The 14,107-nt window shown below is 37.5% G+C and overlaps 1 protein-coding gene across 1 annotated transcript; it reads left to right on the plus strand.

The window, feature by feature from the left end:
* The first annotated feature begins 232 nt into the window (after nucleotides 1-232).
* Nucleotides 233-13,395, plus strand: LOC132106616 (adhesion G-protein coupled receptor F3-like). Its single transcript, XM_059512474.1, has 15 exons — nucleotides 233-368; nucleotides 5,671-5,826; nucleotides 5,925-5,974; nucleotides 6,467-6,525; nucleotides 6,681-6,817; nucleotides 6,921-7,139; nucleotides 7,231-7,461; nucleotides 7,903-8,049; nucleotides 8,175-8,374; nucleotides 8,478-8,657; nucleotides 10,534-11,850; nucleotides 12,064-12,105; nucleotides 12,191-12,223; nucleotides 12,356-12,425; nucleotides 12,772-13,395. Exons 1-14 carry the CDS (start codon nucleotides 260-262, stop codon nucleotides 12,395-12,397), a joined length of 2,922 nt encoding a protein of 973 aa, XP_059368457.1. The 5' UTR covers nucleotides 233-259; the 3' UTR covers nucleotides 12,398-12,425; nucleotides 12,772-13,395.
* Nucleotides 13,396-14,107: the final 712 nt, after the last annotated feature.

The following is a 14,107-nucleotide window of genomic DNA, read 5'->3' on the forward strand; positions in this document are numbered from 1 at the left end:
AATCCCATTCTCTTTGGTAGACAGGACCATTTGTTTATGACTAAAAAACAAAAGTACTGATTGTTTTCTTCTTCTGTTACCTAACAGACTTCATATGTGGGTAAGTCTTTATTTGACCAGACACTGTCCTTTCCGAAATCTAGTTTTAAAATCCACTATATAGAGTTATATCACACACAAATAAAAAATGCAACAAATTTATAATTTTACAATGTATATGTTTTCAGCTTCCACAGAGGTAACCTATTGGGCTGAGGTCATGATTGAAGGGAATAAAACATTAAATGTTGCAGTCTATCTGCCTGGACTTATAGGGACTGTTCTGGATACAACAGGGGTAACTATCACAGATGCTGAAATAGCAGCAGGTAAGTTAAGCCTACCATGATTCAAATAATAGGTTATTCTTTCTGATGTTGATTTAATTGTTTTATTTACAATTGATCTATTGGTAAGCCCCCCCCCCCCCCAACCCTCCCCACTGTTGCTCCATCTGACAAAACAAACGTTTATCTTTTAGTTTATCTTTAATGGGCTATGGGAAAAGGAGCCTAATATTAGAATAATGTATTAACTAGGTGAAGTCAGCTAAAATGGGTCATCAGGTAAAATTTTACTAAAAGGGTTGTAGCCTCATATCTCTTTTAATTGTTACAGCCAATCATAATAACGGATCTTGCATTGTAGCTTCAACACTTGTTGACATGTAAAAATAATAATAAGTAATAATAAGTTTTTTAAGGTGGGCAGGTCAGAGTGTTACATGAAGCTTGTCAGAGAAATGTTAAAGGTAAGTGAGCCTGACATAGTAAATTTCATTAATCACTAATGAGGGTACTAAAGCAATTGTAAGTAAGCTTACCAACAAAGCCAGGTTTAATAACAAGGGTTTGACATGCTCTTTCAATTAAAAAAAAAAAGTTGGTAACACTTTGTATAGGGTCCAATTCACACTAATGACTACTTGCTTATTAGCATGTCTATTATTAACATATTCGCTGTTTATTAGTGCTTATAAAGTACATATAATGCATGACATCCATAATCCTACCCAATACCCTAAACTTAACAACTACCTTATAAACTATTAATAAGCAGCAAATAAGGGGTTAATTGAGGCAAAAGTCATGTTAGTTAATAGTGAGAATTGGACCCTAAAATAAAGTGTGACCAAAAAGTTTTATTTAAAAAATAAACTTTGATTTTTAACTGGCCTGACTAGGTGCTATGTTAAGACCTAAAGTATAGGAAATATTAAAGTGTTTTTTTTTTTTTAAATATGTCCTAATCTTTAACAAAATGTTCGACAAGTATTTGACAAGCATACACACAGACATACACACAAAAGACAACAATGCACTGTAACACACACCTCTACAACATGATCAGTGCATTTTTAATTGCATTGTTTAATGAAATATTGGTTCAACTTTATATTTAATAAAATACATTTATGGTGTTGTTGCAATGGCACACTTAAGACAATAGTGTCAATTTACTATAAAAATATAGTATTAACTGGATATACTTGTCGAATACTTGTCGAACATTTACCTGGCCCATTTTAACTGAATGTTATACCTATAGGCTCAAGAAGTTACCTTCTGATAGTCTAACTCAGAATTTTTAAATAATTACACTTTTTCACATTTAAAATATATATATGCCTATAGAGACCCATATATACATATATATATATATATATATATATATATATATATATATATATAAATAATATCATTACATCTCATGCATAGTGTATTTGATGGTATTATAAGTCATTTACAAAAACGTGGCCCATTTTATTTGACTTCACCCTAGCATATGCATAAAATCTACATAAACATCTTTTAACATACTATAGTGTTGGGGAAAGTTACTTTTAAAAGTAATGCATTACAATATTGCGTTACTCCCTAAAAAAGTAACTAATTATGTTACTTAGTTACTTTTTATGGAAAGTAATGCATTTTGTAAATTTTTGTTACTGTTTTATGAGTTACTGATTAAATATGAGCAGGGCTTGATTGTTTTTAATATAAGAAGTTTTATATTTATAGCAAATGTAAAAGCTATAAAATCAAAAAGTGTAATGAATAAACCTCAGGCTGAAGGAAAAGAATATTTGCGTTTGTACAGTAGAACACAGGAGAAGAAGGACACTCTTCAGCAATAAAAAAAAACAACAACAAAAAAAAAAAACATTGAAGCACAATTTTTAGTTTATCTAAAGTCATTTTTGCTTATTAGTATGGTTGAACTGGATCATCAAAGGTGAGCAGCAAAGAAATTAGTTAATAAAATGGGATTAGATATATATGTTTTTTAACATTTAAATATTGCAGGTTTGCGTCATATTCTGAGTTTCAGAATTCAGTTTTGTATTTCACTGTTTTAATTCATTTTGATAAATACTAAATCTGTTTTTTTTTTTGTTATTTTTGAGAGTGGGATAAATTAATGCACAATCACATTTAGTCTAGAACTACATCATTTTCACACAGCACACACAACGCCTTTTTTTGTACTTCCAATTTCTCCCAATATGGGGACAGGAGACTTGTCTGTCAATAAATGGAAAAACAAAGTAACGTCTTGGTATGGTAACCCTCATTCCCTGAAGAAAGGAACAGAGACGTCACGTCGGTGACCGACTAGTTGGGATTTCGCTTCGATAGAGCAATCTACTTCGATTGTAAACTAAACAAGCCAATGCACATTGGCATGCAATTATTGCATCCAGTTGTCGCTGATCACAGCGTGAGTATAATAAGGCTGCAGGTGCAATGTATACCTGATTCTCGCTGAGGAGCTGAGCCAGTGGATCAGCGGTGGTACAGCAACCGTGGCAACGGAACATGACGTCTCCATTCCCTCCTTCAGGGAACGAGGGTTACCATACGTAACCAAGACGTTCCCTTTCAGTTGGTCCCTCTCGACGTCATGTCAGTGACCGACTAATTGGGATCCCTAACAAAGCACCATGGGTGCTGTCCCTTCCAGTGCCCTGTGTGAACCACCTGCATTAGGTGTAGGCTGGGGCTCAGAACAAGTAGTTCCACTCACCATTGTCAAAGCACTACCTCACTGGATGAGATTGGATAACACTGGGAAAACGTATCCGATCCGCTTGAAACAGGGATGCTGTTGAAGCCCCAACCTTCCCGAAAAGTTTTCGGAAGCAAATACACATATAGCATCCACATATGTGTATATAAGTGTATATGGAGAAATTTGAGGTGATTAAAACTCTCTTGGGAAGGCAGAAGACTGCCAGGGAAACACAGGCTCTAAGGCTATACCATGGACCATACACATACGTGTACCAAATTGGGTATCAATATGGAACCCAGCCTTCCACGGTTCTCATGGATTCATCATGAAGGCCTGGCGCTGGACGTTCCGCCATGTCCAGATGCCTAGGGTGATGGAGGATCTCAACAGGGTCTACAATACGGACACTTTGGAGCAGTTTTAACAAGCCGACTTTGACCACTAGGAGGATACCGGCTATACACAAAGGCTATAGAACCTAGCAAACGTTGTTAGAGGTCGCCCGGCCCACAGCTCTACAAATATCTGTTAGTGAGGCACCACGAACCACTGCCCAGGAGGATCCAACACTTCTAGTTGAGTGAGCTCGCAACCTGAAAGGGCAGGGCAAACCCTGTGCCTGATAAGCCAGGGTTATGGCATCCACAACCTAGATGGCCATCCTCTGCTTAGAGACGGCATTCCCCTTCTGCCAGACTCCATAACAGACAAAGAGCTGGCCTGAGATCCTGAAGCTTTGTGTCCAGTCTACATAGCATCTCAATGCTCGGACGGGACAGAGCAAAGCAGTGAGGGCAGGGGCAGGCGAGTTGCGACATGCGACAGGAGTGCAGACCACCTTGTTGGTTGATGTATGCAACAGTCGCTGTGTTGTCCGTTCGGACCAGCACGTGCTTGCCTCATAAGCAACCCCTGAGGTTCAGAGCAAGGCATACTGCTAACAACTCTAGGCAATTGATGTGCCAATACAGCTACAGGCCCATCCAAACTCCTGAGACTGCATGCTCATTGTATGTGGGCCCCCCCCAGCCGGTGGTGGAGGCATCTGTGTAACTCACAGCATGCCTGGAGATCTGTTAGAAGGGGACCCTAAGATCTGACCACATTTTGAGGGTTTGACAACAGGCCGGTGTAACTTGGACCTGGTGAGTGCCGTGTTTCCACACCCACCTCTGGAATCGGCCATAAAGCCAGTGCTGGAGCGGTCTCATATGTAACAGGTTGAGTGGGCAGAAGAGCAGACCTTGTAGTGATATGCCTGTCCTTCGAACGCAAACCACAGAAAAGATCTGTGGCACAATACATAAAAGTATGTGTCTTTCAGGTTGATCGCTGCAAACCAATCTCGGGTAGTGGTTCCACAGGTTGGCAGAGGGTGCGTAAGTAGGGCAGAAGATTGGACCCCCTCAGTCTGCTCCCATGCAGACGAGAACTGCTGGGACAGGTTCTTGACCGTATCGCAGAAGAGGCCAGTCTGGGACACAGGGGCATTTAAGAAACAATCTTTGTCAGCGGCCCTCATTTCAACCTGACTAAGCCAGAGATGGCGCTCAGTCAGAGCAGCATTCAGTCAGTGAGCATGCGCACTGAACAAAACACAGGCTTTTCAGCAATGACTCATTTGAAAGCCTCTGATTGGCCATTGCATTCATAAGCTCAAAAGAATCCTGTGTGATTAGTTATAATGCGCAGCACTTTAAAAACGTGCCTGGCTCAGCCAAAGAACGAACACAGAATCTGAATTTGGTAGCTGATGCTGTGCTGCACTGAACATTCTAATCATATAAAAATATATATGTAAAAAGCTTTTCTTAAAATCCTGAGAGGGCACAGCTGAAATTGTGTTCCTGTAGAAACAGTATTTCAGCTGAGCCCCCCTCTGGTCTAGTACTCTGGGCATGTTCCCAGTAGGTCTGTGTTAATCCGTCCCTGAGCCTATCATAGGGTACGATCAAATTAATGTACATTTAACCAGTTTAATATGTAGAGGCACTGAAATGTAGACCTTCATTTATGTGTTTTTGACCTACACTGTACATGATGTGAGAACAGTTTGCTATTTATGTTTGTAATAGCATGGACTCACTAATTTTAACGTTAGCTAGTTTTATCCAGATACTTTGCTGAAGCACAAGAGGACATTAATGTTCTGCTTGAGCAGATGAAAATAATACTGAATAAGTGTATGACAACCAGAAAATAAAAGTCTTCATTGAGATTGGGGTTGAATACTTAAGGACATTTTGCTCTGTTTTGTGTGGGTTTAGGAAATGTAATAAAATTAATTATATTGTCCATCCTCTCAGGATACCTTGAATCAGTGTTACAAGTACCACAAGCACATAGTTTTTCCTTTTTATAGCATAAACATCCTCAAACTCTTGAGCACTTTGGATCTTCCAATGTTTCTCTATGGCTCTGAAACAAAATGATGTTCAAGTTCTGCTCCCTGTGCAACTAATACTCAACTGCCATTGGCTTACCGATAGATCAATTCTATATGTATATATAAAAAAAATTAGTTTTGACATTAATAAACATTAAAAAATAATGCCAGATTAAATTTTAAAACAGCATAAATATGATAAATCAATATGATTATGTATGTTATTATAGAGTGTGAGATAATTGGCCAAAATTCAACATGCTGGTGTGGACCAGAATATGTTTGGAGCAATCTTGTGTGTGACACTGTAAATAAATGCTGCAATGTGGACAAATGTGTGGCAAATATTTCATACTACACACCTCTGTGTCTGCCAAAAGTGAACGGTAAGTTGTCAAAATATAGCAAATTGAAGTAAAAGTCAGACATCACATGTGCAATTCTGGACAACATTTATGATTGTTTCCCTCTGTGAACCTTATAGTTTCACTCATTGGTGTAATCACTGGGAGCCCCTCAACAGTCCAGATACTGGTAGGTGTGCATTTCTAAAATGCAGTAGCTTATCTGTGAGCAGCTGCAGAATGCATAGTATAATATTAACTTTGTACGGGATAATGTACAGTCAGTCTGTGATTATAGCCAAATAAACCCCCATTTTGCTATAACACTTATTGCATGGCCACTTACCAAATAAATAAAGACATATACATTAAATATCGATTTGTGATTAAATTTGAATGAGGTATTTTAGCCCTTTCTGGATAAGCCTTCTCTTTTAGATAGAATAAATCCTTTATTGGGAGACTTTGAGCTTTGTAACTGTGTGCAGATCATATTTACACATGCACAAATAGCTACAAAACACACTAAAGAAAAGGAAAAATAGAAATCACATCATATGACACATTTAAGTAACCGAATCACTTATTCGAGAGAGCCATGTAAGAAAGAAATATGTAACTAAAATTACAGAGCTGTTATAACAAAACTCTTACTCATCATCTTAACACGTTTGCTTTTCAGCTGAATAATTCTTTTAATGTGCTAAATGCCTTCAACTCATTGACTATGCAAGGCAGCCTGTAAGATATTCTTCTTATTATTTTTGTCTTACATTTTTATTTGATTATATGAATATAAATAAAGTAATTATAACGACTTAAAATACTCTTTCATTATTTATTAATTTGGTAAGATCTTACCAAGATCTTTGTGTTTCTTCTCTTTTGTCACACAGATATACAGGCTTAAATACGTACGCTCACAATTTCACAGTCTCTCTTAGTTCTGTATTTGCCACCCCAAAAGTTCAAGGCATAATTTCTAAGCTGTTGATGGATCCCACCATTTACAGTCTCAGTCTTAAGTCACTAGGTAAAACACTGCAACCACACCAATATTTTTGATCACTTGTTTGATCCATCTAGCCATTCCTACCCATCTTTTTACTAATGCAGTATTTTATTTTCATTTGTAGGCATGGTATACATGGAAGCACCTACAGGAAAAGTGTGTTACAATTCAAGACAACAGCTGAACTGTACCAGTATAGAGGCTATGAACAAGTGTGTGTGGCAGATGTCCAGAGATTATGAAGCAACATTGACTCTGGGACCAGGGAGTGAAGTACAGCTGTCAGATACTTGTACAGATCTCTCAACAGTCACACTTCTAAAGACAAATGGATACTGGTCAGGTGTGTGGAATGCAATCATATGAGTGAAATGGGATGCCATTTATGATACTGTGACCTTTTGTTCTCAATTCTCATTTTCTTGATATGCCAGGAACATACATCTGCCTTTTTGTCACTGGGAACATAGCTCACATGGCCATGGCACCTATTCAGATTGCACTTCTGCCAGAGGTCATTAATGTGACAAGCAATCCACAAACTGCAGATTGTTCTGCATCATCATCCACCACAGTTAGCATCTTATGTTCCATCGAAAACAGCACTGAAACCTACAAAGCCACGCTAAAACTCGGAGCTACTGAAATTGCACCTCCTAAAGATGGTAGGGCTATAATTATCTTATACATCTCTCTTTCAATGGAACATGAGGCTGATGTTTCATCATCTTTATAAAGCAAATAATCAATTTAGTCTGTTAACTATTTTTATATAAACTTCAAAAATGTGGCTTGCAGTGGCCCCAAAAAGGAGTTAGATATATTTCAAACTTAAAATAAATGCCATTCCATTATAAACAAAACAAATCAAAAAGACATTGGTTTTAAAATATACAATATAGATAGATAGATAGATAGATAGATAGATAGATAGATAGATAGATAGATAGATAGATAGATAGATAGATAGATAGATAGATAGATAGATAGATAGATAGATAGATAGATAGATAGTACTTGGACACTTGATGGATATGGTCTAATTTTAATTTGAGCTCTATACATGTTCATAATTGTATCTTTTTTCTTCTTTTTTGTTGTTGCAGAGAACAGTGGAATAATCAAGTATAAAGCAGATTTCCCTGTTGATTGTCTGGCACAAGGCAAACCAAGTTCACTTGAGGCCAGCTGCACTTTAGAGAACTCTTTGAATCAGCTACGAAATCGCACAATAAGAGTACCAATCATTTACCGTAAGTACTGAAAATCATGCTCTACTAATGCAAAAGAATGTCATTGTACAAAAGCCCTTGGTGACTGGTTAAGTGAAAAAAATAATGTTTGGATGATTAATTTGTTTGTTTGTTTGTTTTTATAGCCAGTGACCTGTTTTGTGCAGAGGAAGACATTAACGGGCGAAAATGGCCAAAAACAAAGAATAATGAAACAGCCGTTATAGATTGTTCTGCAACAGGGAGACAGGGCTTAATGAAACGCAAATGCACCGGGAAAACATGGGGGGAAGAAATCTCTCTCTGTGTTAAAGCAGTCCTGAATAGTGTAGCTTTGACAGCACAGGTATGCAAATCTAGAAGAGGTGACTGATGCTGAGTGTCTTAACTATTGGCATCTGAACAGTGCCTTTAATGTGGAAATGTCTCATTTTTATCTCTCTCTCAAGGATTTTGAAAAAGGACTTGGAGCAACACAAGAAGGCGCTATGTTTATCTTTCAGAGCTTGAAAAATAACACATCTGAAGATGATGAGAACAGTTTTGGTGACATTAAGACTGCTGTTTCTGTTTTCAAAACTATGAACAAGGCATCAGCGAACATGGCACTTGGCGAGAACCTTCTTGCAGTAAGCATTTTAACTATTTCACTGACTTTTGATACATACACACATACACAAACATGCATACATTATTTATTAGTATTATGTATTATATATAATGAAATAATTAAAATATTTTTAATTCAAGCATATATATATACATACAGTGCCTTGTGAAAGTATTCATACCCCTTCATTCATTTCAAATTTTATGTTGCAGCCTTATGTTAAACTGCTTTAAATTAAATTACCCCCCCCCCCCCCCCACTCACACATCAATCTACACTGCATACAACATAATGACAAAGCAAAAACAGAACTGTCACAACATACATTTATTCAAAATAAAAAACTGAAATAAGTACATTGCATACGTATTCAAACCCTTAACTCATTACTTGGCTGAAGCTCCTTAAAAGCCTCAAGTCTTTTTGGGTATGATGTGACAAGCTTTGCTTAAGAGCATTTGGCATTTATCTGCCATTCTTCTCCTCACCTCTTCAGGTGGATGAGGGCAGATGCACAGTTTCAGGTTTCTCCAGAAATATTTGATTGGGTTCAAGGCTTCTCAAGGACATTCACAGAGTTGTCTATAAGCCACTCTTGCTGTGTGCTTAGGGTCAGTGTCCTGTTGGAAGGTGAACTTTCTGCCCAGTCTGAGATTCTGAATGCTCTGGACTAGGTTTTCATTAGGGCTATCTCAATATATTGGTGCTCTGAGCTTTTTTCTACTCTGATGAGTTCCTCAGGCCCTGCTGCTGCAAAACGGCCCCACAGCATGAGGCTTCTACCAGCACACTTTACTTTTTGGATGATACTCTCTGCAGGTGATGAGCAGAGCTGGTTTTCTTCAAACATGATGCTTGGAATTGAGGTTCATCAAACAAGAGAATATTGTTTCTCACAGCCTAAGGGTCCCTTAGGTGCTTTTTTGCAAATTCCAAGTGGGTTTTTGTGTGTTTTCACTGAGGAGAAGATTGAGTCTGGCCACACCGACATAAAGCCCAGATTAGTTGAGTGTTGCAGTGATGTTTGTCCTTATGTTGGTTTCTCCCATCTGCATGAGACTACATCTTTAATTGAAATTTTCTGCCATATGCACATAAACTGACAGTCACCACTGATAAACTACTACTAAACATGGAGCTCAACTAGAGTGACCATCAGGTTCTTGGTCACAGGTCTAGATAAGGCCCTTCTCCATCGGTTGCTATGTTTGGCCAAAAGGCCAGCTCTAGGAAAAGTTGTAGTTGTTTCAAACATATTCTATTATGGATAATGAAGGCTACATGATTCTGTGAACCTTCAATGAAGTAGAATTTTTTCTAAACTCTTTCCCAGATGTGTGGCTTGACGCAAACCTGTTTCTGAGCTCTACAGACAGTTCTTTTGACCTCAGAGCTTGTCTTTTTTTTGCTCTGATATGCCTTTTCAGCTGTTGGACCTTTTTATTGAGATATGTGTGCCATTCCAAATTATGCACATTCAATTGAATTTGCCACAGGTTAATTACAAGCATCTACATCAAGTATTTTTTTTTTTTTTTTTGCCAAGATGTTAAAAAACATTTTTTGTTTTTTTGCATTGCATTGCATTGCATTGCATTGCATTGCATTGCATATATTATGGTGTATGGAGTATAGAATGATGGGGGGGGGGGGTTAATTTAAAGCAATTTAACAAAAGACAGCAACAGGTAAAACATTTAATACTTACATACAAAAAATGAATACTTTCTCATGGCACTATATATATATATATATATATATATATATATATATATGCACACAATATATTACATCAATATAATTTCACTATGTACCTCAGGCTCTTACATTGTCAAAATGGCCATATACTTTAGCATATTTGCATATTTTACTGGAAAAAATCTGTTCTCTTATAGGATTTCATCGACTCAGCTAGTAGCATGTTGAACACATCCTGGGAAGTGGGAGACAAAGAAGAGACCAGTACACTGGCTTCACAATATTTGTCATCCGTAGAAGGCCTTGTGAAAAGCATCCGAATAAATGCTAGTCAGGGCTACAACTCCACAAACATTCAGCTTCAGATCTGCCGAAATGGCAGCTCTTGCAACAGAACAGTTTTCAACGTGGACGTTGAGCTGAATGCCACAGCAGATATGGTGAAAACAGTAGGATTGCAGAGCTTGGCCAACCGCCTGCCAAATCAGGGCTATGAGGGTGCAACGTTTCCTAGCATAGTTGTATCCAGCACAGTTGAGAACAACACTCAGTCGTCTGTGAACATCAGACTGGCTTTTCCAAATGAAGTGAACAGCAAGGCCACGATGACCTGTGTTTTTTGGAACGTCACTGAGCAAAGATGGTCAGATAATGGCTGCGAATTCGTTACAGGCCCCGGCAACCTCGCCTACTGCGAATGCAACCATCTTACCTCCTTCTCCATGCTCATGTCTAAGCATGCAGTAAGCATGCCTTTACTAGATGAGCTCACGTATGTCGGACTGGGAATCTCCATATGCTCTCTCATCGTATACATCATCATCGAGTGTTTGGTCTGGAGCGCTGTAGTCAAATCCAGCCTCTCCCATTTCCGGCACACTGCTCTCCTCAACATCTCTCTGTGTCTGCTTTTGGCCGACTGCAGCTTCTTAGCTTCCTCCTTCCCATCAATCCTAAATGAAACCACATGCCTTGTTTTGGTGGTGGCGAAGCATTACTTCTATCTTGCAATGTTCTTTTGGATGCTGTGTCTGAGCGTCATGTTGGTCCAAAAGCTCATTTTCGTCTTCAGCCAGATTGGGAAAAAGGTGTACATGATCCTCGGATTCACCATTGGTTACGTCTGTCCGACAGTGACTGTGGCTGTTACATATGTGTACTACGACCTAGCAAGTGACATTCCATACTACAGCTCCAAAACGTGCTGGCTTACCTATCAGTCAGCAATGAAGGGATCCATCCACGCATTTCTCTTCCCAGTCGGGACCATCATTCTGGTGAACATGTTTTCCATGGGGGTGGTCATTGCAACCGTTTTAAAGCCATCGGGAGCTGAGAGCAACAAAAAGGGAGACAAAGAAGCTATGAAGAGCATCATCAAAGTGGTTATCTTTCTCACACCTGTTTTTGGTGGGACTTGGATTCTGGGTCTTTTTGTGTTTCTGATGGATGACTTTACACAGTTTCTTACATACGTAGTGCACTACTCATTCACCATTGTCAACTCCCTGCAGGTATTAACCAGTCTCTCCATTCAAATCATAACACTTCAAATAAATTAAGATTAAATTAAATTAAATTTATGCATTTAGAAGACGCTTTTATCCAAAGTGACTTACAGTGCAGTTAACAGTTTTACCTAACATGTGCTCCCTGTAAGTAAATAAATAGTACAATAGAAATATTTAATCATTTATACCTGATTCCTATATCATCTATACTTCCAGGGCTTCTTCATCTTGTTGACAGGATGTTTTGCAGAAAAAAGGGTATACGCTGATATTAATATTGTGATTTACTTTTTTTATAATTAGTACCACAGGACACTGACATGTTTCTTGTTTTTTTCTTCAGGTCCGAGATGAAATATTGAGAATAGTTCTGGGGGTAAGTTCTGGAAAACACCTAAAATTCTTGATTTCAAAATATGTTAAAATGATTTGAATTAATCTAAATAAATAAAGAAATAAATAAAACCTTTAAAAAATATATATATATATAATGATTTCCTTCCACCAGAAATCAGGAAAAGATCAAGGAACAGTAACAACCACAAAATAAATTATCCATATAAATAAATGCACACAAGGTACGTGTTTGGATATACCTTAATTTATTTTATTTATTTATTTATTTATTTTTGTCTAGCCACATTTATTTATATAGTGCATGATATAATTCAGGTTGTTTCGAAGCAGTTTCACGGTAATAAACGGGGAAAAGCAGTTCCATTCCGCCTGTATCGCAGCTCTACAAGAGGCGACAGTGTCGTTATTTAGCCCAGTTTAGTTCAAATGTTGACTCAGTTCAGTTCAATATTCACTTCCATAACAGAATCAGTGTTCATTAAACAACTTCAAATGCAGCTCTACAGTAGACAAGAAAAATTCTTAAAATGTCTTTAATTCATTTTCTGTTTCAAATGTGTATTGCAGAAGGAGCATGTAAAAACAATATAGGACATTGATCCACCTCTGAACCCACAGAAGCAAAAAAAAATATGAGAGCGAATACAACTGTTGGGTGAAGACCTGAAAGTACTTCTTGTACATTAGAAGACTTAACACCTTTGGAAAATGTATAGGCTGTGGTCATCCCTTTATATTTACTGCATAAAATTAGGAACAAACAGCGAGAAACAGATACAAAAAATATTATAGATGTTCATGTGTTTTTAAAAGAACAATATAAGTGCTGCTGTATGTAGCAATTATCTGTAGTTTTCTACCCTGATTGTTGTTCTCTTTTATTTTACACTGTTCTACATGTCTGATAAAGATGTATCTCTACATGCAATGTAAAAAAGTGGTCACCTACCTTGCTTGTAAGCTGATTAGTTTTAGCTCTGCTTCTGTTTTGCAAAACATCAAAAAAAAACTGACATCCACTTCTATGTACTATTTAGTAATTCTGACAAAATAGCTTAAAATATCTGAAGAACCAAAGTTAATTTAACATCTTAAGCACTCTTCTTGAGATTGACAAATATTAATTTTTGTTGTTCTTGTTTTGTTTTATTTTATTTTTTTATTCTTGATAGACCTATTTCCTTGTTTCTTTTAAAGGGATATGTAAAATAGAGAGATAAGATTGTTAATAAAGATGTTTATTGTAAGATGATTAATTAATAAAATATTTTGCTTTTCAAAGAGTGATGTTATTCAGATGTTGAATATGATGGTTTAGTTCTGCCTGTAGATCACACCAATAATGGCAACAGTAAGAGCTATATTTCCTGCAGCACCACCGATCAGAACTCCTCCATCATTACAATTCCTCCATCAGTGTGCTGTTTCTCACGGGTGTCTCCTGTGTAAACAATGGCCTGTCCAAAGGTACAACTGCAGAAGGCATAAACTGTCACCATATAAGCCACATAAACAGGGTTAAAAGTCCAGCAATGCGCGTTCACAGCTTCAAACATTACATAGTAATACTGGCAAGATCATGGCTCATGTGTGACGTAGGCAGAAGTACCGACCCAATGTTTTCAAAGTGAATGTGCAAACGCCCTTTACAAAAAAAGGCAACACAATGAAGAAGTTGGAGGATAAAATTCAATACTATTTCTGCCTACTTTACATGTGAAGTCATGGATGTGCATCACAGAGCGAGTGCAAGATGAGCATTTATGGTTAATAAGTATGTAAATTTGCTTGTTTTTTGTTTTTTTACATTAACAATCATTTAGCTATAAGACCCTTTTCCTCAGCTTGGGTCGTGTAGAGCTCTTCAAAGCTGCATTAAAACTGCAATTTGGACCTTCAACCC

The sequence above is a fragment of the Carassius carassius genome, chromosome 27 (assembly GCF_963082965.1).
Source record: "Carassius carassius chromosome 27, fCarCar2.1, whole genome shotgun sequence".
In the NCBI taxonomy this organism is placed as follows: domain Eukaryota; kingdom Metazoa; phylum Chordata; class Actinopteri; order Cypriniformes; family Cyprinidae; genus Carassius; species Carassius carassius.